The sequence below is a fragment of the Lagopus leucura genome, unplaced genomic scaffold (assembly GCF_019238085.1).
Source record: "Lagopus leucura isolate 7727_CA_CO unplaced genomic scaffold, USGS_WTPT01 Super-Scaffold_100004, whole genome shotgun sequence".
Lineage (NCBI taxonomy): Eukaryota > Metazoa > Chordata > Aves > Galliformes > Phasianidae > Lagopus > Lagopus leucura.
Window position 1 is genome coordinate 46,038,322 of NW_024962264.1, and position 26,213 is coordinate 46,064,534.

Consider the following 26,213-nt stretch of genomic DNA (forward strand, 5'->3'; position numbering starts at 1 on the left):
TACATCCACTGCATGCTGAAATAGCATCAGCACTAAAGACACATAATTATTCGCAGAAAATGAGCCTGCCCCAGCTGCAGTCCCACCCAATCATTTGTTTGCAGAGCTACAACGTGTGCAGCTGGGACACTGCACTGTTCTGTTAAAATGCATTTATGTATGAATACCTATGTTCGATGTATCAAGTGTTTTGATTATGAGTGTTGGAAACCAGAGACAGCTTTAATAGGATTAAGAAGAATTACAGACACACTGACAAAGCAGGATACAGAAATAGATTAAAGTTGGCCTGCTACAATGATAATCCAATAGTGCAAGCATCCTCCCAACAGTTAAGGTTACTTCACTGAAATACCAAATGGTATGAAAAGTATCCCTGGGAAGAGGTATTGACTCTAAACTAGTCTAATTGTCACCACAGTCAATGGAAACTTGTTAACTGGCTTTTAAAGGGGGATGGAATTGTCTCAGTTTTGGATAGGGAACTGGCTGGGCCCAGTGGGGCTCCACTTCTTATGTTTGAGAGCTGAAAAGCTCTCCTGTAAAGCAGGTAAGAGCAACTTATGGAAGTTTGGGTTCCTTTACAGGATTGGTTATTTTAAAAGAAAACTCACTGTTCTCCACCAGATTAAAAAGGTGAATTTACTTTGAAGTTTGTGTTTGGATACAGCATAGACATTGTTGAACACCTAAAACTTCTGGGCAAGACATCTGCCAAGTACAGATCTGCTCTCCATTAAGGGCACAATTATAGTTTGGTGCTCAAGAGATTCACAGTCGAGGTGTAAGTTCTGGTCACTCAGTGCCACCACGTTCTGGCCACTCATGAAATAGCTGCTCAGCATTCAACACTGGGATCATTCAGACTGCAGACCAGGCAAAAGACTGTGAGAATGACAGATCAAACCAATCCTGGTTCAATACTAGGCCTTCAGAAATTCTTTTAATGCCTGTGAGTTTGGGATAGGAACTGAATTTCAGCCCTTCAAAAACAACTATGAAACAATGGCTAGAACTATTTCCATCTTACTCCATTTGCTATGTTGATATTTTATTGTAGATTTGTACAGCTGGGTTCCCGTGGACATAATATTACATATTTACTTGTTGTTGAACATTATTTCATTTAAAACTTTGTTTCTTATATCTTTAAATTTCAAATGTGTATTGGATTTAGAAAAGAAAATGAACTATCTTCAGCGTTGGAAAGTCGTAGCAGCAGATGGTGTCTGAATTGTTCTCCTGGTCAGGAGGCTGATCTGTGGTGCTGAGCATCATTTTGGGTTTGTGATTAAAGCTACAAGTCTTCCTTCCACTCATGAAAGACAGCTCAATCATGTGCACTGCAAAGTTTATGGTGGCTTATAGGAATGCTAGCAGTGTTGCTTTCTCCTGCTCTTGGTTACAGAAAGATATATGTCTTGAGCCCCTGCAAGTCTGTGATTCAATGATTTTCCACTAAATATATATACTCAATTAGTGGTATTATTGTTTTGGTTTATTTGTTTGTTTTTATGTTTTAAAGAACTAGGAATGTAAAAATTATGTTAGATAAGTGAAGAACCTCCAATAGTTTGAAGTTGTTTCTTATTATTCATCAATACGATAAGATCATAAACAGGAAATTTGGATTTATGCTCTTTCTTCTATTCCAGTGAAGGACTGTTTTTACAGTAAAAAATGCATCTGCATTATTTAAAAAAATGGGCCAGCAAAGGACAACAAGTATACAGTTATTAACAGGTGTTTGTTTGTTTGATTGTTTGTTTGTTTGAAGACAGAGTATGCTCCAATATTTGCCATTTCCTCAGCGTGTCAAAAGGGCTAGTAAGCATCTGCTCAGGAGGAGGATAATAGTGACTGCCACTGTCACTGTCATCTCTCTCTAAATCTCAAAATCCATCACCAGGTCGAGGAAATCCTCCTCTAACAACCATGTCCTTCCCTGGGAATAATTCAGGGAACCACACATGGAGCTGGCTCCTTGAGAAATCAATTAATAAGGGATTTAAGTCTGATATTCTGATATGTTGATGGTATTTAGCTTTTCACGGTGGTTACACTTATGTAGTAAGGAAACGTGGCTCATTTAGAGGAGTGGAATTGCTACAAGAAGCAGCAGATTACATTGCCAAGGTAAGTGTGCACACTGATGAAAGCTTTTGCTACAGAACTGCTAGGGACACTTTTTGCATGTTAGTGCAGATTTATGTTTTGATAGACTTCATGTTTTAAAGCTGATGATGATTTTTTTTGTGGCTTGGAATGCAGTGGATCAATGACAAGGTGAGAAATGGGTAAAATAAGAAAGCAGGAGAGGTGGAAGTTAATCTTCCATTCTCTGCAGTCCTGTAGGATAATGCTGCCTTCATTTTCTTGCAGCCCTGAAGATTTTGACACATAGGAATTACATATTTAATTTTTAGTTCATAAGATTTGACAATGCAGTGGTTTGATGTAGTAGTCGCGTTTAGAAATTCAAGGGAGTGAAGGCGAACTGTTGGTGATACAGGAAGAAAAAAAAAAAAAGCAACAAGAAACCTAAAATACTTGCAAAGGAAGCGCTTATCTGTGTTACTTTCAAACTTTACGCCTGAATACTACAATGCGGCATTGACTTACCATCAGGGTAACAAGATGTGACAATGTACCAGTTGAAGAAACAATGTGCAACCACAGAAAAGGAAGCGCGGTGGTGATACAACGTAGCAAAGGCAGCCTGAAATATTTTGCATGAAAAAGCTCTGTAAGGCAATCAGAAATGCCTTAAGGGAGATCTTGGGCCCAGTGGGCTTAACAGAGAATGTTCTGCTGCTCTTAATGCCAGGTTTTGTGATACAAATGCTGTAACAAAGTGACTACAGTCCCCAGACCAGGAGAAACTGTTGTGTCTGTTCAGTTGGCATGGGGCACACGCTGCATTATTATTTCTGAGCTTTAGACTCAACAGTTCCAAGGTTCCAAGCAGTGTGTGCTGGAGCTAATGGAATTTGAAGATATTCTTGTGCCATTTGTCCTTGACTGTGTGAGAAGGGAGACAACTTAAGGCAGCAATCACCTGAGCTGAGATTTGGATTTAATTCTTTGGGACTACAGGATAGTAAATGCTTCCAGTTTCTATGTGTAGATAGTTTTGAAGCATACTTAATGCCCAATAAATTCTTTCTGTGCCTCAGAAATATGAAATCTCTGGTCCTGCCCCCAAAAGCTGCTCTTCAGTCCCAGCAAATTCTGCTTTCTCAGAACACAAAGCACCCTACAGTTCTTCTTTTTTTGGTTAGACACTAATGGAGTCAGAGGAATTGGTTTATTTGCAAAAAAAATGCATTGAAATTCCTATTCACCTGAAGAAGAGGGGAAACGGCAGGACATAGACTTTGCCCAAACTCCAGGCTATGTATTCTGGATAGGTGTGGTTTTTCTACATGTCCTGTTTCACCACACTTCTCACTGTCTAATTTCTATCTTATGGGCAAATTAATACGTCTCCATATCACAGAGTCTAGGATGTCTATTTTGCTGTCATTCTTCTGCAAAGATAAACATGAAAACCAGGTTCCTAGAAAAGCTGTTACTGCGAGTGTTAATGTGGACTGATTTAGAGTACACTGACAGGCATGATTTGCCTTGAGATGAGCATTTTTGCAGTTGTTTCATGCCAAGTGATTGGAAGTGGTTGGACACAGCTTTATTTTACACCATTTTCTGTGAGTTCTGTGGAGGATATAGGTCAAACCAGGGTGGGGCTTTGTGTGCCAGCATTAGCAGATCCTAGCACCTGTAGCAGCTGTAAGCAGATACAAAGCTGCTTAATTTAACCTGGTTTACTTTCAGTCTCCACACACTCAAGTACTATCTATCCTTGGTGCTAGTCAGTGAAGACTCTGTTACAGCTTTTAGGGTGCTAATGAATCTGACCTAATGTTTGCTATGTGTTTTCCTGTGATACTTCAGACCTGATGCTTGCTGTTGAGCGTTTAAAGATTGATAAGCAATGCTAGACAGTATTTAGGACTATTCTTGAAAGAACAGATGTTAGCCTTCAATTTTCATCTTTCTGTTTTGTAGAGTTATGTATGTTTCTGTATCATTTCTTACACGTGTTATTCATGTCTGTCAGCTGCTTGAAACATGGGTTTCCTCCCCTATTTCTTGTACAGGAATATTTTTTAGTTTCATTGGCTAATCAAGTCAGGTAAGTCTGGCAGTACTGTTGCAGCTGTAGCACCCTTATTCTCTTTTGCTGTGTACTTCACTACAGAACGGAATTACTTTAAGACTGGCTTATTCCATGGCACTTTACTTCATTTACCAGTGGAACAGCACTTATTTCTCAGTTTGTGGCTTACAGGCATCTCTACAGTCTGATGTCATATACAGAAGGATATTGATATTGCAGTGGATAGCATCTATTTTGAAATCCCAACTAAAAAGCCCTTTCAAGACCAGATCACTTGTAGGCAGCAGTGATGCTCCAACAATTAGCAGTGCTATTGATATGAAGATATAAGTGACAAAATCATAAGAATAATGGTAGAAAGAGGCAAAGAGGCAGCAGAAGTTAGTTACTTCAGTGATTAGTTTATGCAGTACAGGATACAATATATTAATTATGCACCCTACAGCTTTTTTTTTTTTTTTTTTTTTTTTTTTTTTTTTTTTAATATATTGAAATGAACAAGTCAGGCATAAATAGCTTCCAGCAGATGTGCTTATCCTATGTGCTACGCAAGTAATGAGAACTCTACAGCAGTCTTCAAATACAGAGTTACAGCAGCTATTCTTGCTGCCATCAGATCGTAACTTTCAGATGTCAAACATACTGAGGATTCAGGATGTCACCTGTTCATGAATCTATTTATCCATCTCCATGAAAAAACTTTTGAGTCTTTGGTTCAAAACCACATGTAATAGCAAAAAAGGCTTCAAAAACATTTCCTATTTTTTCAGTTGCCTGATCATTCAGCACACTGTAGCACCCACAGCACCATTTTTATCTGGAGGGAATGTCATGTGAGAGAGGAAACTGGAAAAACTGCTGGGAATTTGGGGGGAAGCAAGGAAATAAGAGACTCATCTTTAGAGGGAAAAAAAAAATAAAGGTGTGTTCTGCTAGTTGTGATACTTTCTGAAATTAATCTTCCTCTCTTACCCAAGCTAAGACAATTTTCACCATGAAGGTAGGAGTTATTGAGACCCATCACTCCCATGCAATCATTCCCAGCGTGGTGGTGCAAGACACCAGTGAGGATCCTGGACTGACAGAGAAAGGGGAAAACAGGTGTGCCAGATTTGCTTCATTCCATTCCATTCTTGTGTGTTTAGTTTATTTTTCTATTATTTAATATTTTGGGAATAATTAAGCATAGATAACTTGCCTTCATCTGATTTTCTTCTTCCTCTATTAATAAATTGATTTTATAATGATGTGATGTATATATATATATATATGTATATATAGTAAGTATTTGCATAGATTACTTAGTCTGTGATTAAAATTGTGACAAATAGCTTGTGACAATGTAGAGGAATTTTTTTTTATTTCAGCAGTATAACACATAACTGTTGTTTTGATGTTCCCTAGGAAATGGTATCTACCCGGTGCATTTGCACAATACAATGCTAACAACAATAGCAATAAAGACGAGTAAGTACCTTTGCAATCTCAAATAGTGATAGTGCTGCTTTACTGATTGCTTAAGCAGCCATGAAAAGGAATAATCTGTACCTAATAGTTTCCTTACAAGCAGTTATGTTGTGCAAGTAATCCCAAAAGAGATTGCGTGTGCATTTGAATTTCACAGACATCAAATATTAAGATCACTCCCAATACCAAAGCTATTGCTATTTTATCTATTAATTATGAGTATAAGTAGTTCTGTATTAATGCAATAAGAAAAACAAATTTTCAAGACCAAGCAGCTAAGCATATTTCTTTATCCTTAACAAACTCAGATGATTCTAATAATTAAATGAGGAAACAGTAACTGCTGTATTTTCTTTTTCTTAAGAGAGAAGAAAAAGAAAAAAGAAAAGAAGAGGTAAGACAGAAAATCTACTTTAAGGGCTTTTGAGTGTTTCTTTGTGCTTGTTAACTTCTTGATTGGAGCACTGATTTTTGCTACCAGTGGTGTCTGCTACTATTTCTAAAGCGTTTAATTTTCCAAACATGCTTTAGCTCAATCCGCAATAACTGCAAACATAAATCTATTTTGTAGCAAGTCAGAACATAAAAAGGATGGAGAAAGACAAAAGAACAAGGAAAAAAAGGAAAAACACAAAAATAAAGATAAGAAGAAAGAAAAGGATGAAGAGTAAGTATTTTTCATTTAGGTCTTGCTATGTTAATTTGATAAAATCACTTTTTAAGTACAACTAGAAAAATGCATTGATGAGTGTGGTATAAACAAGATGCTTACTCTCAAGTGAACTGGTGCATGGAATGATGTTGTTCTCCTAGAACAGAATTGTTCTGATTTATTTTTCTATGTAGAGAGTAGAATGAGATCATAAATGCTGCATGGAAAAAATAAGACATTAAAAAAAAAAATACAAAAGATTTTGTGTGGATTGTGATTATCTAATATATTTTGGATAATGCTCTGCAGCAAAGGAAGGTCTAAGGGAAGGTCTTCTGCATGTCAGTGTCACCTATAAACAAGTAAATTTTTATGTGACTTAGAAGTTCTTGCTTTTTCTTCTTTTTATTATGCTTGGAAAAATCATCATTTCTTGACCAATGAAGAGAAAAGTGTTTTGTTTGTTTTCATGTTCTTTGGTTTCTGTATATAAATCGTGCTGATAATTCATCTTGCTCAGAACTAGATGTTTCACAGTGAGGAAGGTATAGTTTGTCTCATATAACATGCATATTCACACAATTGTTTTATTGCATTCATTCAAGGAAGCTTAGCTTCAATAAAGACCTTTTATTTATCGTTAATATTTTCTGGAATTCTTTGTTCCTCAGAATTTATTGCATATATTTTCAGTCTCTTCTCATTGCCCTTTTTCTCTACCTATCACTCAGGAAGAAGAAAGATATTTTCATCATTGATCCAGCAGGAAATATGTATTACAACTGGTTGTTCTGCATCACAATGCCTGTCATGTACAACTGGACAATGATTATTGCTAGGTGAGGTAGTCCTTTAATAAAACTTCAGACAAACTGTAATACATATGCCTGGTAGGAAATTCACTTCATTCATTCATTTCATGCAAGTATTTCATTTTCTTTTCATGGTAACTTACTTTTTCCTTTCCTATTCAGAGCCTGTTTTGATGAGCTTCAGAATGACTACTTACCTGTATGGTTTATTGTTGATTATGTTTCTGATATCATCTATATTGCTGACATGTTTGTACGGACAAGAACAGGTATGTATACTTGATAAATCATTCTTTCTATTAGTATGTTCATTTTAAAGTCTTATACTACACCCAGAACTAGATACCTCTAATATGGCACAGAAAGTCTGAGGCTCTAACTCCTTCCCTCCATTAAACTTCCTATGGCCTGTTTTGTTGTTGTTGTTTTTTTTTCTCCCCCCCAAATGTTCGTCAGTGAAAGGAAAACAGTCAGAACTAGAAGTGTATTCTTTTCAAAGCTGTACACTTTAGCTTAAGCTGAACCATATGGTCCTAAGTTGAATGCTTGAACACACGAGAAATTGCTTTAAAAAAAAAAAAAAAAAAAAGTCATGCATGATCTGGAAGTTGCACACAACGTGTCTTTCAACTTACATTTGGTTTGACACTAAATACAAAAAGTTGAAAATGAAAAAATCTAATACTTACATGCAACTTGATTTTAGGTTACCTGGAACAAGGTCTTCTAGTGAAAGAAGAACAAAAGCTTAAAGAGAAATATAAGAGCTCCCTGCAATTCAAATTAGATTTTCTGTCAATCATACCAACTGACCTCTTATACTTTAAGTTAGGGCTGAATTACCCAGAATTGAGAATAAACCGACTGCTCAGAGTAGCTCGGATGTTTGAATTTTTCCAGCGAACAGAAACAAGGACAAACTACCCAAATATCTTCAGGATCTCTAACCTTGTCATGTACATTGTGATTATTATTCACTGGAATGCCTGTGTGTATTACTCGATCTCAAAAGCCATTGGATTTGGGGCTGACACGTGGGTCTACCCCAACACCTCTCATCCTGAATTTGCCCGTTTGACCAGAAAGTATGTCTATAGCCTCTACTGGTCCACTCTGACCCTGACTACTATTGGTGAAACACCCCCTCCTGTACAAGATTCTGAGTATTTCTTTGTGGTTGTTGACTTCTTGGTGGGAGTATTGATTTTTGCTACCATCGTTGGTAACGTCGGCTCTATGATCTCCAACATGAATGCTGCCAGGGCAGAATTTCAAGCAAAGATCGATGCTATCAAGCAGTATATGCACTTTCGGAATGTAAGTAAAGACATGGAAAAAAGAGTTATAAAGTGGTTTGACTATCTCTGGACAAACAAAAAAGCTGTGGATGAAAGGGAAGTCTTGAAGTATCTGCCAGACAAACTAAGAGCAGAGATTGCAATCAATGTTCACTTGGAAACATTAAAAAAAGTTAGGATTTTTGCAGACTGTGAAGCCGGTTTGTTGGTTGAACTTGTTTTGAAACTCCAGCCCCAAGTATACAGTCCTGGAGACTATATTTGCAGAAAAGGAGATATTGGACGAGAAATGTACATTATCAAAGAAGGCAAGCTTGCAGTAGTCGCTGATGATGGAGTGACACAATTCGTAGTCCTAAGTGATGGCAGCTATTTTGGAGAAATCAGCATTCTTAATATCAAAGGTAGCAAAGCTGGCAATCGAAGAACAGCCAATATTAGAAGTATCGGATACTCAGACTTATTCTGTCTGTCTAAAGATGATCTCATGGAGGCTTTAACAGAGTATCCTGATGCAAAGGCAATGCTGGAAGAAAAAGGTAAACAAATCCTCATGAAAGATGGATTGCTGGACATTGAAGCTGCAAATTTAGGAAGTGATCCTAAAGACCTGGAAGAGAAGGTTGCTTATATGGAAGGAACAATGGACAGATTACAAACAAAGTTTGCCAGGTTGCTAGCTGAGTATGATGCTGCACAACAGAAACTGAAAAAAAGACTTACACAAATCGAGAAAATACTGAAGCCAGTGATAGAGCAAGAATTCTTAGACTTTGAAGAAGCAGATCCATCCACAGATAAACCTGGAGTGACAAAAACAGAATAAAAACCTAGCGATTGGCAATAGGACTGAAGGTCCAGTCTTTCTGACTGAATACATTCTTCTCTAGGCTTGTATGACCCAACAATTACTTACAAAAAATTATCCATTGAGGTAATATCACCAATTCCCTAAAAACAACACGTATTTGACATCTTTAGGAAGGAAAGAAGAATCAAGAATGAGGATGGGACATAAAATCTCACTCTTTATGTTACACCTTTGTACGCCTAATGCATTCTACTTGTGTAGGAATACTGAAGGTTTTCCTGACTGCTTTAAAATCATTTCTTCATGTCTTCTTATGGAAAGATAAAAAAAAGTTTGGTAACTGTATTAATTATCTTAAGTGAATATACGCATGAATCGTGATAATAATTTGTGTATAAACAAACACATTTTAATATCTGCTGATTAAAGTACAATTAATTAAATATGGGATATTATTACATATTTTTGTTCCTAAAAAATTAGGTATATCTACAATGCAGATGTGAGCATTGAAGGTTGTAGGATCTGGAAAATATTATGACTTCATTGGGTCCACCTCAGCTGATTCCTTGAAGTAAGAATGGGCAGTTTTAAAATGGTGGTTTTTTTTTTAGGAATATTACAGGAAAAGGCTGGAGTATGGAGGGGAGAAAATCTGGCCTTTTCTATGTATCTGTATGAGAAGTATAGATGGCTGAAAAAGTAGCTATTCTTTCCACAGTGGTAGCAGATACTGAAGAATGCTCTGCTCTGTGCAAACACATGGGTGCTGAGCATGGACTACTCCTCCTCAAATATAACTGCTTAAAAATCTTTATGTCGCTAAAGTAACAGCTATGGATACCAGCAGAGTGCAAAAGGAAGAGACGCTGGAAGGAGGCCTGACTGTCCCTGCAGCATCTTCTGTAGCTACTTCTGGGGCAAATACTTTTTCTTTTTTTCCCTTAAATTGTCTGGGTATTTCTTTCTTCTGTTCTTACTACTAATATAGTTAAATTCACAGGTTTAAGTCTGGTAAGTTTTCAACCCATTTAAAAATCATCGTCTCCGTGGCTTTTCCTTAATTTGTCTTTTTCTCACTGGAAAAATTGTTTTTATTAGTTGTGGTCTCAGACTTGCCTAGGTATTTTCAATATATTTTTTTCCATAGTCACTTAACGTTGGACTAATTTAGTGACTGTGAGTGAAGAAAGGGAGTGCACGGAGAGAATACATAATTCTGTAGTTAGAGTATTTTTAATGTCTTGGGCAATTGGACTTCCAGTCTTAAACAGTACATGTGTAAAAACTGTTATCACTTGATAATGTATCTATATTTCTATTTTGTTCTGTTCTTTAGTAAGATGGAAATGCTACATATTGGATCTTTTGTTTGAGCAAAGTGTATTCATTTATTTTTATTTTTTAATGCTGACGAGATTCTAGAATGGGAGAAACCTATGAACAACTGATTTCACAGTGAGAATTAAATGTCATGAAGTAATAAACACGTAGATTTTATATGGAATATTTATATGAGATGGCTGTTCATTCACCCTTGATCCTGTGCTTCGAACAACACGTGACATGGGAAAATGTGTTGGTGAGGCAAAAGGATATGCATTTAATTCAAACCTATCAATGCAAACAAGAAGTGGCATTTTCTGCATTATGAATGTTGGACTTTGCAACCAGAATTCTTGTTGTAACTCACAGTCCACATGGCAGCAGCATCATACAGGGCCTGTGTCATTGCTTACTAGGCACTTAAGAAGCACTTTTCATCTTTGTTGAAGAGTTTAAGGTCTTGTATTAGAGAAATGTTATGGAATTACTAATATTATACAGAGTCTTAATAAAGACAGAGGGCTACTGTGCACGTTGTCTCTCTTGGATCTTTCAGTGACGAGTTGTAGCCGCTAGCTGCCACTTTCCTATCACTAACATTTCAAAACAAATGAAACCATGATTGACCGGTAGCAGCTTATTTAGCATTTTCAGGCTCTTTATGATCTTTTATGAAATTTTATTATGAAACCTTTTATTAACTGCCATCAATATGTGTTTGTTGGAAGAAACCCATAAAAACAGAGCTCACGGAGCCAGCACGCGAATGCCCCGCGTACCCCAGGCACCATAGCTGCCCCCCAGCCGGCAGCACCTCCGCGCTGCGCAAAGGAGCCCGGAGGCCGCACGGCGGTGCACGCTGGGTGCTGTAGTCCTCCGGGCCGCCGCTCGGCCCCGTCCCGCCGCTTCTCGCCTCGGTGCCGAGCGAGGAACCCTGGGAGCTGTAGTCAGACCTCCGCCTGCCGCTTCCGTGCGGAGGGGCCGAGCCGGCGGGGAGGGCGGAGAGCTCGCCTCGGGGCGGCTGCGGCCAGGAGGCGCCGGGCCGTGAGGCGTGCGGCCCTTCTCCGGCTGGCGGGGAGGGATGGAGGCGGCCTGGCGGCAGGGTGGCCGGGGCCGGGGTCGCGCCAGGCTCGGGGATGGGCTCTCCGGCCGTACCGGGGCGGCCGCCCGGCCTCCTGCCGCTGTCGGCCGCGGCGGTGCGTGCGTTCGGGCAGCGGCGAGCGGCGGCGAGGGGACCTGCGGTGAGTGCCCCTGCTTCCCCTCAGCGCTGCGGCGGGGCCCAGCAGCCCGGCCCTGCCTCGGGAAGACCCCAGAACGCGGCCGGGGACTTGGAAGAGCGAGGAGGACCCGTGTGGCGGCGAGCGCGGCCCCGGCCACGCTGCCGGTGAAGCGAGCCGGGGCTCGGCGGGGACATCGCGGGTCCCTTCTCCCTCTTCGGGATCCCCGTGTGTGCGCAGTGACCCGGAGCTGAGCCGAGGTGTCCGCAGCAGTCGGTGCCGTTCGAGCGGTGCGGTGAACCTCAGGAATGGCTGCGGGGTGGTTAGCAGCTGATGGGGAGCGCGGTGGGGACTCTGCGCGGCGGCGGGCAGGGATCGGGCGGTAGGATGGGCGTGTAGTCCCGTGTGGGAAACAGCAGCTGCTTTAGGACCTCTGAAGGCCACAGGTAATCGACAGACAGTAATTCCTGTTGTGGATTTTATGAATAATGCCCAGCGAAGGAGGGGAAGTAGTGTATGTTTTCCTGTGTGGTATTGGGAGTGTAACAAAATAGCATCCTCAGAAACGTAAGATAAACAAACTTGCTAAGTAGAAAATGGTCGTAAGGGCGAAGGACTGAATGTGGTGTAACGATTAATGATGATTAAGATCACGACAATCGTTTCTTTTGAATAGAATTATCTTCACAGAAGAAATTTGATGAAATTAAGAAAGCGAATCAGGCTGCAGCAAGAAAGCTGGCTGAGGAGCAGTTTAGTTCTTCATCAGAAGATGATGATGAAGATGCTGAAATAAAACAAGGGAAGATTTTGGCAAAAACATTCACCATTTACACCAATCAAACCGGTAAACTTTTATTGTATATTGACTTTTATTTAAATAGGAAAGCGTAGAAGGGATGATATTATTGGTTATAACTTAGACTTTTTGCACAATTGGAGGGAAAACAGTTTTTCTGATGTACTTCTTTCTTTCTGATGTATTGAGAGTACTTGTTCCCAGCAGTGCATACTTGCTGTGCCTCTTGCCTTGTTCAGCGGAACCAGTGGTACAGTTTTGCAGTTTTCTTAAGTACTTGTAATAATGTGGTTTTTTATTAATATAACTGGCCTCTGTTCAGAGGAAAAAAAAATACTTCTTACAACACTCTCAACATGTACAGAATAGCAGATCAAACGTAATTTTAAAAATTGCTTTAAAAATTTTTGTACGTTAAAGATGGAGATGCAAGTGAACTGGAACGTACAAGACAGTACATGAATGAAGCTTTTCAGTCAGGGGCCATGACATGTCTGATCTGCATTGCTTCAGTTAAAAGGAACCAAGCTGTAAGTACTTTACAGTATGCTTTCAAGTATTTTAATTGTAGCAATATCATACATCTTTAAAAAGATGAAGAAATTTCTGCTGCTTATCTTTTGCTGAAAATTTCATTCATTCTAAGCTGCCAATTTAACACATCATGCAAAAGATTCCAAAGGCATGAAACTGCATTTTTATAACTTGAATTTATTTTCAGCAGCAGGTTGATATTCTAAGCAAAATAGTAATTCCCTCCAGAACTAGCAGTGAGGAGTGCGCTGAAGCCACAGAGTGATGGAGAGAAAATACTATCAAAGTCAGCTCTCTTAAGTGTTTGCTGCTGCTTTTGCATTATACTTCTTTAGCTCTTTGAAAATAAGACCATATAGTAAGCCATTCTTCTGAAAAAAAAATCCTTTTCTCAATGTTTTTAGGTAACTGTTGAAACTTGAATAGGGAAAGCTTCTTGTCACTTCTACCAAAATGTTTAGAGACCGAGGGTATGTGATAGTTGGGCTTGTTTAGTCTGGCAGACAGGATGCAAAGGAATGATTTGATTACAGGCTCTGGCCACTTAGAAGCTGTGAAGAAAACTAAAGCCAGTCCTCTCTGTGGTGACAGACGGTGTAATAAAGGGCAGTGGCACAATCTGAGGTTTGAAAGGTGCAAACTAGATGCAGGAAAGGTAGTGCTACCTTTGATAGGTTGCCCAAGGTGACTGGAGACTCCATCTTTACGGGGCCCCCCAGAACTTAAAGTTAGGCAACTGTTAAGGTGGCTGTAATTGCATTTTGGGCAAGAGGTAGCACTGTATCACCTCCAAAAGCATGCTTAACTCAGTATTTCTATGGCTACATGGGCTCCATAAGCTTTGGTGAAAACAGCAATAATAATAGAGATGTGAATCTGTAGCAACAAAACTTTCTCTATTAATCTGAGATAACAACAGGTATAATTTACCTTTGGGAATCTTTTTTTTTTTTTAAATGGGAAAATAGCAAGATTGTTTTTCTTTTGATGTGAATTTTCATCAGTTGAAATGGGGAAAAAAATACTCATTAAAAAAAAAAAAAGTGGCACATATCTACTTTTTAGGTCTGGAGCTGTTGTGGATGCTTCTGTATATTTCACCTGGTGTGTATCCAAAAGTGGGCCAAGGACAGTCTTTTCCTTGTGTCGTCTCCCTTGACAGATGATGATTTTGGGAAGAAGGATTATCCATGGCCATGGTGAGTTCTTCATAGTACATTTACATAGATACTTTTGTTGTGAAACGTGTGCACTGGAGTTGCTTTAGGAAGGATTGGTACCCATAAGTGGCATGCAAACACATACATGAAGAAGTTTAGAAGACTTGCTTCTGTATTATTTTTCTGAATTCTTTTCAAGTATTTGCTAATGTGCGTTGATAATATTTCAGTGAGATTAAAAAATATTTTGCTGTATCAAATTCTTTCTAATCTGTAAAAAAGCAAATGATCCATTGTGTCAGCTTTTGATAATTATTTTTAAATGGTCTTACTTATTTATCTGTGTCTCTTAAAATTGGCAAATGAAATTTAAAATTTTAAAAAATGAGTTCTAAAGCAGGAAGGTGTATAACTTTTCTTTTACTTATTATGATTTTCAAGTCCATTTGTAACTCAAGTCAGTCGTGAATTTTACATGAGATTGTGTAGAGGTGGTAATACTATGGGGACATAAATAATGAACCTGACTTTTTTTGGCGCTTTGTCTCTGACTGTTAAGGTTTCTCTGTACGTTTGTTTTGTACCATAATTTTCCCACCTGCTTTTATGTGGGTATATGTAATCTCTCTAAAATAGAATCCTCTGTCAAATTTGATTGAAAGTGCCTGGTGGATTCAAAAACTCTAGTGTAGAATCTCAGACAAGCTGGTTTGCTTAGGAAATAAGGTATAGAGTTATTGGCTGGCAGTGTCTCAAGTTCTGTACAAGTTAACAATGCCTGCTTTGTTACAGATTAGTTCTATAAACACTGTGCTTAAAAACAGTACATTTAAAAATTTCAAGGCAGGTGACATTTATTGTGTGCTTAAATGTTAAGTAAAATCAATGAAGTCACTTCAGAGAAATGGCATATGTGGGCAAATTGAGACTTTCTTTGGCGATGGTAATGACAAAGTCCATTCAAGGACTCTGCTCTTGTCTGAGGAGGAGCTGCTTGTCTGTTGTCTTTCCCTGGTAGCTGCTTTGTTCCTTTTGCATTGCCTCCCTTATCAGTGGTTCACACTGGAAAGTGCTTAGGCCCTGTGGAACTGACAAACTCCAGGCCTTTCATACCTACCAATCTTTAGGAATTCTGCATTTTTTTAATATCTGACACCATCAAGGCTGACAGATATATGTATAGCAAGACCTTTACTGTTTATTATAGATACAGTTTTTTTGGTTATACTAGTTGTGAGAATCTTAATTGGTAGGCTGTTAACAAACTTGGGAAACTGAAATAATTAAAACGAATGCTTTTCCTTTTCCCGCCCGCTTTCCCTTCTCAAAGCCCAAAATGTAGGTTTGAATACAAACGGTCTGAAACTCCCAATAAATATTACTGTTACTGTGGAAAAGTAGAGAATCCAACAGTGGACCCATGGCTGGTACCTCATTCCTGTGGTCAAATATGTGAGAAGGAATTCAAACCTCCTTGTGGGCATAAATGTTTGCTACTTTGTCATCCAGGTAAATTTGTTGTGTCTCTTGATTATTTGACCTCTATTTATGTAGTTGTTGCATAATTTTACTTTAAATTGAAGCCAACTGTATTTAAAATTCTCAGAATAAAATAGGTGTTAATTAAGGATGCGTTTGCTGAATAGCTGTTAATGATTTTTTTTCTTTTCTTTGCTGGGCTTAGGTCCCTGTCCACCTTGCCCAAAGATGGTCACAACATCCTGTCACTGCAGGAAAGCTAAACCAGTGCCCCGAAGGTGCAGTGCCAAGGAGTGGTCATGTCATCTGCCATGTGGACGAATGTTGCTGTGTGGACAACATACCTGTGAGAATCCCTGTCACTCAGGTAGACCGCCTCCTGAGGCTTCAAAAAAGCAGCTGTTTTACTTTTTAAGAAATATTTCTATTTTCCAAGCTGAATACAAAGAATCTAATTCCTATGCTCAGTGTAACTTTACGATTTCATACAGGAGATTGTCAGCCTTGTCCACGTGTCAGTAAACAGCGGTGCATCTGTGGAAGGCAGACAGCAGAAAGGCTTTGTGCAAGTCCTCAGTGGCACTGTGAGCAGGTATGTTCATGAAGACACCTTTCCTCTCCTCATTCATGTCTTTGTAAAATTTACTCAGTGTATTATGGATTGATAAAACCCAATTCTGTCTGAGAATAATAATGAAGGCTCTATAAAGTATCAGTTAAAATGGTGTTTATTTGAGATAACGCTGTATAGAAAAAGAATAGTATAACTAATATTATAACCCTTTAAATGGTGGAAATCCTAAGCTATGCAGCATTTAGTGCGCCTGGGATCTATTCTCAGCATGCTGTGCAGACCCTGTCTGTAGCAGGTGTTACTCTGTTTTGGTCATTCAAACTGTTACAGGATTTTGTTACAAGAAAACAATTCTATTAATCATTGCTACTGCCAAACAGAGAGGATGTTCCTGTGAGAACTTCTTGCTGTGCTTCTAGATGAAATCAAGGTCGTGTGCTTGGCATAGTCACTGTCACTAAGCAGGAGCTGCCTGTGGGCTCCTCTGTTGCTGTTAACTGGCTAGCTTTAATCTCTGGCCATGGAATGTGTGCAGCACATGGGCCTCTAGCCTACCACACTACAGGCCTGTGTGTGCTCAGGCTGTTTTGTGAATCACTGACCTTCAGTGTACAGTGGTCTTCCAATCAGGATTGCTGCAGGGGTGATCAGTTTCATTTGGCAAACTCAGCAAATAGAAGGCTTGTTAACAAAGTTATTGGTACAATTAGCTCCTCATTGCTGAGGAAGTTTAATTCCATCCAGATATCAGGCACCCATAGTTTTTTTTTTTTTTTTTTTCTTTCTTGGATTGCTTTATCTTGATGTGTCATTTTGTCACACTGCATTCATTTGAGTTCTCTGACTTTTCCAGGTGTGTGGAAAAGCTTTACCTTGTGGTAATCACACATGTGAACGAGTTTGTCATGCTGGTCCCTGTGGAGACTGTCCTCGTTCTGGGAAAAGGTTCTGTCCATGTGGAAAATCAAGTAAGCCTTTTTTTTTTTTTTTCCCAGTAAATTAAATAAATGTCATCCAGCCTTTGACTGTCAGCAGTTTAGGTTACTTAAGCAGTGCAAGGTCCATAAAAAATTCTTACAGTCAACTGTGAAAGCTGAAACATACCTTTTTGCTTCATTCTTTCAAAGCTTGATTTAGTGGCAGAAGTTTTATCGTCTGTGTGATTATTTCTGGGGAAGCTTTTTGCAAAAACGACAGAGAGAATTTGTGTTTGAAGTCATATTGCAGAATGCGTTGTTTTCTAAATTTGGTTCTGCTAATGTTTGCTTGTACTTCTCTTTTCATGTAGAGTTTATGTTGCCTTGCACAGAAGATGTGCCCACCTGCGGTGATAGCTGTGACAAAGCTTTAGAATGTGGCATCCATAAATGTTTGCAGCGCTGCCATCGAGGTCCCTGTGAAATATGCCGACAGGTCGGTCCAGCTGTGTAGCTGTTTCACATACACTGCTGTTATCAAACACTCTATCTTCAGAACACTGCGAGTCTACTGAGGAAAATGAAATGACATCTGTCACAAAATCTGTGGCTTTTCTGAGATAAAGATGTCTTATTACTCTAACTTAAATACACCCTGAAAAAACAATTTTTCCCCAGCTCTTTAAACTTCCTTGCTGCTCTGTTTAATGTTTCTTCATTCATGAAAGAGAAGATGCTGTTACATACTGGTGTTTTCTTGTTAATAAGCAAATAATGTTTTGCTCAGACCCGAGTATCTGTGGAGCTTTTGTGGACTGGCCTGTAAAGCTCTCATCTGATTGTCTCTTGACTGAACACCACAGCCAGGTCTGTGGTGTTAGTATGTGTAGTTAGTATATTATATCTGGGATGAAGGTCAGAGAAAACCCACTCATCTACTTCTTAAATTGTGTACGGAGAAGATGAATTTACTGTGCTGGTGAGGTAGTTCTTTGCATGAATTCATTTTGCATTTACACTTGATGTTTTGCACTGCATACTCAAGTGGTTCTCTTGAAGTGGCCATCCTGGTGAGACCAAAGCTGAAGTCTTTCCGTACCATCTAGAGCACAACATTTGCAGTACTGACACAAAATCCCACGTAGGCTATTGCTCTTAGAGCATGAAATACACTATCTGTGTTAGAGCACTGTAATATTACTTGGCCATGAATGTTTTTTTTTTCCAGCTAGTAGTAGAATATCTTTTTTATCACTCCTCTTGCATGGTTTTCTTTCCTTTCCTTTTTTTTTCTTCTTTTCTTTCTTCTTCTTGGAGTGGGGTTCCTGTGTATTAAAAATACCTTGCTTTTTCCCTACCTTGCTGCCCAGGAAGTTGAAAAACAGTGTCGCTGTGGGAAGCACACTAAACGCATGCCTTGTCATAAGCCTTATTTATGTGAGACAAAGTGTACTAAAATTCGTGATTGCCAAAAGCACCAGTGCAGAAGAAAGGTAAGTGTCTGGAAACAGTCTGTTAGAAATATATTCCTTAGATAATAACATATATGTATTTATAAATTAACTTTTAAGATGTTCTAATGTTTTTTGGAAGCTTTCTGCTTTTTTAGTGTCAAAAGATCACTTTAAAATATGTGAGCTTTTTGTTAAGTTTGATTTTTTTTTTTTTTTTTAAAAACAACTTTATTGATATCCTCATTTCTATTTCTAAAATGAATTTGAGGGAAATTTGACTAAATTTCATGAATAATATTTCAAGAAGTATTGGGGGCAGGGAAAAAAGATAGTAGAAGAGGACAAATTTATACCAGAAGTTTGGAGTTACATAGAGTATTTTGTTTCAATAGTGCTGTCCTGGAAACTGTCCACCTTGTGATCAAGTCTGTGGACGGACACTAGGTTGCAGAAATCACAAATGTCCTTCAGGCTGCCACAGAGGTAAGAACAGGTGAAGGATGCCTGTAGTGATAAACAATAATAGTAAACAAAATGTGGTTTATTTTAGTGCTTGTATGACTCTGTGTGGTGCTTCATGAGTTCTTCCCCTTTGCATGTGGGCTTTTTGTGGGAGCAATGTGTCTGAAAGATTTTTGGTGCTGGTTGGAGCCTAAGGGCTTACATAATGACAGCCAGGATATTTGCCTGCCAGTTTTACTTAGCAGTGTTCCTCTGAAAATTCTCTATCCCCTTTCCAACTGCTTAATTCAAAATGAGTTGCTTGACTTCTCCCTAAATAATTCTGGTCACTAAATATGTGTAATGAAGTCCAGCTGCATGTAAAAATGACAATACTGGTCATTCATCATTTTTGAAAATCCTAGAATACAATGTGTGATATGAGTAGTCAGAAAAAAAATGTCGATTGAACTTGAATGTGTCTTACAGATGAGAAAATAAAAATTTGTTACTGAATATATGAAAGGTATCAATAAAAAAAAAGTTTACTACACCACTTAGTGACCTTGGTTAAAAATATCCTGAAGAATACCAAAATTACCTGGCCACTTTTATCCTGACCAACTGCTTTTACATTAATTTGGTAGGGGATTAAATTGGAATGACTGAAAGGGGGCTATTTTCTCAGCAGTTTTCCTTCTAGAATCTAGTGCCCTGCTGAAGTAGCAGCAGAATAGCCTGTATAATTTACCTTGCTATTCTGAACTATAAATTGCAGCGCCTCAGGAAATAATTCACAACTTGTTCAGTCAATCTTGCTTTTGTGGTAGTGAATCTTAAAGAGGATTATGAAAGGTAAGTATGTTAGTTGTCCCATTTAACATCCTATTAAATCTATTACCACAGGCTGGTAGGTTTTTTGTTTCACCTTCCCCCCCCAGTAATTGTGTTCCTTCCCTTCTTGAGCTGTCAGAAAAAAAAAAGAAAGGTTACTTTTTTTTTTTTCTGCATTAGTTTGAGCTGGTTGATACCATCATAGAATGGTTTGGGTAGAAAGGTCCCTCAAAAACATAGTGAAGAAATCGTAACTAAATAACAGAACAAAATCCTGGTTGGAAAACTTTAAGGAGCTAATGCTGCATAACAGGATAAACTTAAATTCAATAGTTAGCTTGTATTTGTTGCTGATTGCATCTTATTACCTGGCTAGAAGTGGCATTAATGATTTCTCATAGTTACATTCTTATTAGAAGAAATTATAAAGAAATAAATACTTTAAAGTATTTTAACTAATAAATAAACAAATGACGTTGATTTTGTGAGAATTTGTACCCAGCGAAGCAAATAATTATAGTATCAGATGTAGAAGATTAACTCCTGTGTGCTTACAAATTTTAGCCTATTACAATTTGTGATACTTTATTGTCACAGTGTTTGGAAGTATTTCTAATGGAGGCAGTGAGTTTGACTTTAAAAATATATATTTGTGTGTTTCTTCCTCCTCCTCAATAGTGGTTTTGTTGCTCCTAAAAGTTATGACTGCATATTTTATAGTCAGTTTGTAATCCAGATTACGTTAGCAGTGAGCTAATATATCTTAGTGACCACTGATTTTAAAGGAAATAGTGTACCTCCTAGAAATAGCTTGCCAGGTCAGGTCCTTGAAAAGGTTCCTGTTCTCAGAATTTCTGAGAGATAGCTGCTGATAATAAGCACTTGGCATTTAGCAGTGTACAAGTTGTAAGTGTATCGTCAGTAAATGGTATGCGTGCTAGTCACTCAGGGCAACATAACCTCAGATTCCTTGTTTATTTTATAAAAGCACCTACTTGTATGTGCTGATTATATATTACAGTTCCATTTATAAAGATTGTGTTCTTTCAACCTTTTTTTTTCAGCAGCTGTCTGTCAGAATTGCTTAAAAACTTGTGCTGTTCATAATGCTTGCAAAACATTGTTTTCCTTAAAGTTTGAGTGCAACATGGTCAGTAGGCTAAAATCCCCCTTTTTTAAGATGCATATTCTTACTGTTGATTGTTCAGTAATGGAACAACAGTTGGCACTTGAAGAAATAGTGTGGGAGAGCTTTAGATTTAAAAACAGATATTTTAGTGATTTTTATCACTAAAATAAAAAAAAAATATATATTGCATTAGTAGTATGAATTGCTTTAGAGATGAAGAGGATCTTTTCAAAAGAGCATTAATTGTATGTAAAGGATGAACGGATGAAAGGATTTCTTAATATTGTCCAAAACAGCATCCTACCATTTTTTCAATGTCTTCTTTTTTTCTTTTGTATTCTGAAGAAAAATGACTTCATATGTATGTAAGAATGAGATGTATGTGACAGTATTAAGCTTTGTGTTATCCAAACAGTTGGGTTCTAATGGTGCTGGCTTCTTTTTATAAAATGAGTGGGTGGGATTGTTTCAGACTTGGTAGCAGTTAACAAATGGTAGCATAATCAACATTATAATTACAGTTATTTTATGATGATTAAATTGCCTTTCCCAAGAGGGATTTGAAATAAATTAACTGAATAAGCAGAAATAAATTAACAGCCATTTGTTATTTAGATCACTGGAGGAAGATAATGATACCATATGCAAATTAAGACTTATATTGATTACCATTGTTCATAATCGGCAGTTCATTCAGGTGATCATGCTGTTAATGTATTTATTTTAGGTAGTTGTAATCCGTGTCCAGAGACTGTAGATGTGAAATGCAATTGTGGAAAAACTGTAATTAAAGTGCCCTGTGGCAGAGAGCGCACCATCAAGCCTCCCAAATGTAAGCAGCTGTGCAGGTCAGTATAGAAAGTGGGCGTGTTTCTGGTTCCATCATGGAATTTAAAATACCTTCAAAGAAAGTAGTAAAATATATCAGTTTAAAAAGTAAAAATTATATTGCTTGTCAGTTTCTGCATCCTTGACTATGCGGATGGGGAGATAAGTGCTAATTCTTCATTTAAGACAACTCTTAGCTGCTATGGTTTCATGAGCAGCACATTACGGGGAGGTTCTGCTCCACTGAACCTTGACTCTGTAGTCCATTCCCTTCTTCAGGTCATCTCTGGTACCTTCAGAAGGCAGTTCACATAAAATCTCGGCAGTGAAAACAAAAACAGTATTTTCTGCTGAGCTGCAGCAAGATTACTTAGCTTGCAATTGAGTTGGGTTGTAATAACTGTAATATGCAAAACCAGCTTTTACTTTAATTTCACTTAGAAATCACGTATAATTTGACCATAATATTCACCACGAGGAAAGCGAAAATTAAACGTATTTTTCAAAACAGCGTTTGTTTTAATTCTTATATTTGAGCCATAATTGCCCAGTGACGGTGTGGTCTTATTCCTTGCTGCCATATTGATTTCTGCATTTTACTTCAGTCGCCCTCCTACCTGTCATCACCCTACCCAGGAGAAGCACTATTGTCACTTTGGCCGGTGTCCTCCCTGTCGTCAGTCCTGCCAGAAGATGTTAAGGTGTGGTCATTTGTGCCCTGTTTCCTGCCATGATGAAGCACTTGTGAAACAAACCGGCATTGTAAGTAACTAGTGAAAAATGGGGTGTTATTTGTGTGCTGAAGAATAAGAAACAGTTGTTTGGCCTTAAACTTTTGTTGAAGCCTTTTGGAAATCAGAATAAGTAATTGAATACAGAAGTATTCATACTGCTTAATTGAAAAGCTAAGTGATTCTAGTTCCTTTGTTGTAATCTAATTTGTAATGTACGTACTTGGGCAGCCTTTAGCAGTTAGGGTAATTTAGGAAATTGTAAGAACTTTACTGGCTGGAATTTCATTACATATGTTTAATTTCAAGTATAACCAATTGGTAATTCTTAGAAGGAAAAAATTAAGTTTAATTGGTACTACTAAACCATCAAAGTGTGCAGAAATTAGAAGAAATTGTTTGACATCTTCACATACGATGCATATGTGAATTTCAGTATGATGATTTCAAGCTTTTAGTAGGAGTTTTTCTATATATTAAATGCTTGCTTTTGTGTTCTTTTTTGTTTGTTTGTTTTTGGCTTTGCATTTTATTTTTAGCAGTAGGGCCACAGGCCTTTTTTATCTGTTGCTATGGTAAAGGTGAAATTGTTGTTCTATCTGGGGAGGTGGTGTTGGGTTTTCTATTCATTTTTTTGTTTGTTTTTTAAATTACTAGAAAGTAGATTGTTTTTTTTTTATTATTTTTTTTTTTTTAGAACTGGAATCTCTTTAGATAATTAGTTTATTTAAGTTTAAGCACATGGTTCCAATGGTGTTTTGTACTTTGCTCTTAGCATCAATTTGCAGGTCCTTGGGAGCAGCCATCTGAGCCAGCTTTTATTCAGACTGTGTTGCCATGTCCACCCTGTGAAGTTCCCATACCTGTGTAAGTATTAAATAAATAAAGAAAGAAAACAAAGTTTTGGACGTGTAGATACTGCTCTCTTCAGATGATGTGAGCTTATGTGAACAACATTCTCATTCATAAACCTGGAAGTATTGGTGATGGTTTAATAGTTCTGGTAGTATGTACTTATTATATGGAAGGAAAATAAAAAATGGTTGTTTCTAATACAGTGCTGCCTTAAAAGAAAAGTATTAAAATCTCAAAGACTGACATTGTAAGTTGGTAGTCTTTAAGTGACATACACCCATTTTTTCCATTGTAGTTTCTTTCTTCTTTAGTTTATAGGATTGTAACTTTGTATAACTAATTACTGTTTTGTTTTTCGGTTGTTCACTGCATGGATCTTCCCTATAATTTATTATATGCTAATGGAAAGTATTCCTACTCAGTACTCCTGATACTTGTGCTCAGAGTTCAAAGCCAGGTTCCCAAAAGGTGAAAAATATAGAGTTCTGGACAGCTTGGTTTCAGTATTTTGGTGCATTACTTCAGGAACAGTGTTGTGTAGGTAGGTGTATGTAGGGCACATCTCTTAGTCCTTTTGAGCTTCCATCTTAAAATCACCTCCTTCAGTTCAAAGGCACTTTTCCAGAAGATAGTTTGCTCAGTGAGAAGGAACCTATACTGGGAAAGCTGTATTTGATTTCCTAATAAGAATTTTATTGGGTACATAGCATTGCTATGTTTTATTGTGCTTGGCAAATTGAAGTTCTGTTAGTATTAGGTACCGTTAATTCTGGAATACCCAAACTCTTCTGATAGATCGTTGCAACTATAATGTTCTTTTTCTTTGTGAAAGTTGCATAACAGAAATTTCCTGTGCTACAGAGTCCCTGATGCAGAACTTTGTATTTCATGAACTTCCTAACAAAATATTCCTTCAGTCTGTTGAGATGCTTTTGAGTGGCATTGTTATCCTCAAATTAACAAGAATTCCACTTGTAATTGGTTTTCAAGTAGCATGCAGCCAATTTGAACCTGGTGATCCTGCCAGTTTTTCATACAAGTAATTGCTCATCTGGTACTAGTACATCCCAGCTTGAGTGCAAGGTTGCTGTGTGGGTCCCTTGATCTACAAAAGTCTGATTCTTCTTGCTGATATCCTGTTGTACTAAAGACCTCACGTAGCTATAGGTAGTTGCTTTGTATTAGAAATTCTGGAGTTGCTATCATAAAATAATAGCAAAAATTGTTGAAAAGGTGAAGGCATTGACCTACATAAATAAATAGGCTTTTTATTTTAGTTCGTGCTCAAAAGCAGATTAGGTTTTGACCTACTTTTTTTTTTTAGCTCCATGTGTTGCCTGCACTGGCCTGAATTGCACTTTGTTTCTTTAAAAAATGTATTACTTTCCTGTGAAAGACACTATCACTCATCTACTTAAAGAAATACACGCTTTCTAAATTTTTTTTTCTCTTTTTTTAACAGGGAGTGTCTTGGACAGCATGAGGTGAGTCTGGAAACTGGCTTTTTAAGTAAAATATGAAGTGTATCTCGCTTCGTCAATCTGCAAGAAAAAGTACCGAGGGAGAAATGTTATGTAGCTTTTTTTATGTTTTAAAACCAATGAAATAACATCACAAAGGCTTACCTATCAGAGCTGTGTTAGTTCCTTTTTAAATTAGAGTTCTTGGACAGAAATGAAAACTCGTATTTGTGAAGCTATTCGTGTATTGCATATTTGTTCAAATAGTGTTTAAATTGATTTGTTCTGTCTTCACTATGTAGTCCTGTGGTTTTCTTTCCCGCTTCATTGTATAGTTCTTCTTCTCTCCCTGTTCTATTTCTTCAATTTCCCAGCACCTGGTGTGTCTTTGTGTTCATTTCAAAAGGAAAGAGAATATAGTGCTGTACCAGAAAATTCTCAAGTGATTTGATCTAAGCGTAAATGGATAATGTCAGACAACACAGTTGAATTATTAGCTTACCTTTTTGGGATTTAGGCTTCTCCATCTCAAATCAAGTCATTGGCTGTTCTGGCTTACATTGTATAATAAGAAAATCGAATTAACGCTTGAACCTGAGTAACAGTGTCAGTATTCACAGTCATTTCTAAAAGTCAAGGAATGGAAGATCAGCATATTTTTCTCATTTTTTAAAAGATAATTGCTAAACTAATCTTAAAAACATATTGCTATTTACACCTCGGTTCGGTAATACCTCTACTGGTAAGTAATGCACTATCAAATCACAGCTGATACCAGTATAGGAAACCTAATTCTATTTTAATCTCATGAAAATTTCTAGAAAATAGTAAACTTTAAATATTCAAGATACCCACTTTTTTTCTTCTTTGATCTTCTTTAATGATCTTTTGGTATGAGTTGTAATGGTGGCCCAATATGTGGTAGCAATGTCACAGATTTTTTTAACAAAGTTAAAACAGCAGTCTATTCGTGCAATACATTTATTGATCCAAACATGCTGTGTGAAGACAGTTTCCACAGAGCTGCTTTTCAGCTTGCTAGTTGCCAAAGAAAAGTATGTTCTTGAACTGCATGAAAGGAATAACCATGTCTTTTTGTTTGTAGTTGGAACAGCTGATTTATGTTTTTGCTTTCCACAGCAAAACTTCCAGGTATATCAACTGTATCTTGTTTTGAATGAATGACATCTCTTGTGATAGATCATAATAAATCTCATCCTATCTTTAGTGAGCTTGCATTAAAACAAAAAAAAAG

At 37.7% G+C, this 26,213-nt stretch overlaps 2 protein-coding genes across 2 annotated transcripts in view; both read left to right on the forward strand.

Moving 5' to 3' along the window:
- The first annotated feature begins 2,051 nt into the window (after nucleotides 1–2,051).
- CNGA1 (cyclic nucleotide gated channel subunit alpha 1) lies at nucleotides 2,052–9,274 on the forward strand. The gene is given in 8 exon segments (XM_042871913.1): nucleotides 2,052–2,136; nucleotides 5,158–5,283; nucleotides 5,551–5,647; nucleotides 6,012–6,041; nucleotides 6,219–6,314; nucleotides 7,031–7,138; nucleotides 7,274–7,380; nucleotides 7,818–9,274. Coding segments are annotated over 7 exon segments (1,965 nt in total). The 5' UTR covers nucleotides 2,052–2,136; nucleotides 5,158–5,174; the 3' UTR covers nucleotides 9,236–9,274.
- A 2,353-nt stretch (nucleotides 9,275–11,627) lies between these two features.
- The window catches only part of NFXL1 (nuclear transcription factor, X-box binding like 1), a 43,305-nt gene continuing 28,719 nt past the window's right edge, over nucleotides 11,628–26,213 (forward strand). Inside the window, exons 1-15 of the mRNA XM_042871088.1 lie at nucleotides 11,628–11,787; nucleotides 12,440–12,610; nucleotides 12,983–13,092; nucleotides 14,162–14,295; nucleotides 15,587–15,765; nucleotides 15,941–16,102; nucleotides 16,227–16,327; nucleotides 17,163–17,277; nucleotides 17,598–17,722; nucleotides 18,597–18,719; nucleotides 19,073–19,163; nucleotides 21,812–21,932; nucleotides 22,518–22,674; nucleotides 23,419–23,510; nucleotides 24,961–24,982. Coding sequence (XP_042727022.1) covers nucleotides 11,628–11,787; nucleotides 12,440–12,610; nucleotides 12,983–13,092; nucleotides 14,162–14,295; nucleotides 15,587–15,765; nucleotides 15,941–16,102; nucleotides 16,227–16,327; nucleotides 17,163–17,277; nucleotides 17,598–17,722; nucleotides 18,597–18,719; nucleotides 19,073–19,163; nucleotides 21,812–21,932; nucleotides 22,518–22,674; nucleotides 23,419–23,510; nucleotides 24,961–24,982 — 1,863 coding nt within the window. The remainder of the gene's footprint in view (nucleotides 11,788–12,439; nucleotides 12,611–12,982; nucleotides 13,093–14,161; nucleotides 14,296–15,586; nucleotides 15,766–15,940; nucleotides 16,103–16,226; nucleotides 16,328–17,162; nucleotides 17,278–17,597; nucleotides 17,723–18,596; nucleotides 18,720–19,072; nucleotides 19,164–21,811; nucleotides 21,933–22,517; nucleotides 22,675–23,418; nucleotides 23,511–24,960; nucleotides 24,983–26,213) is intronic.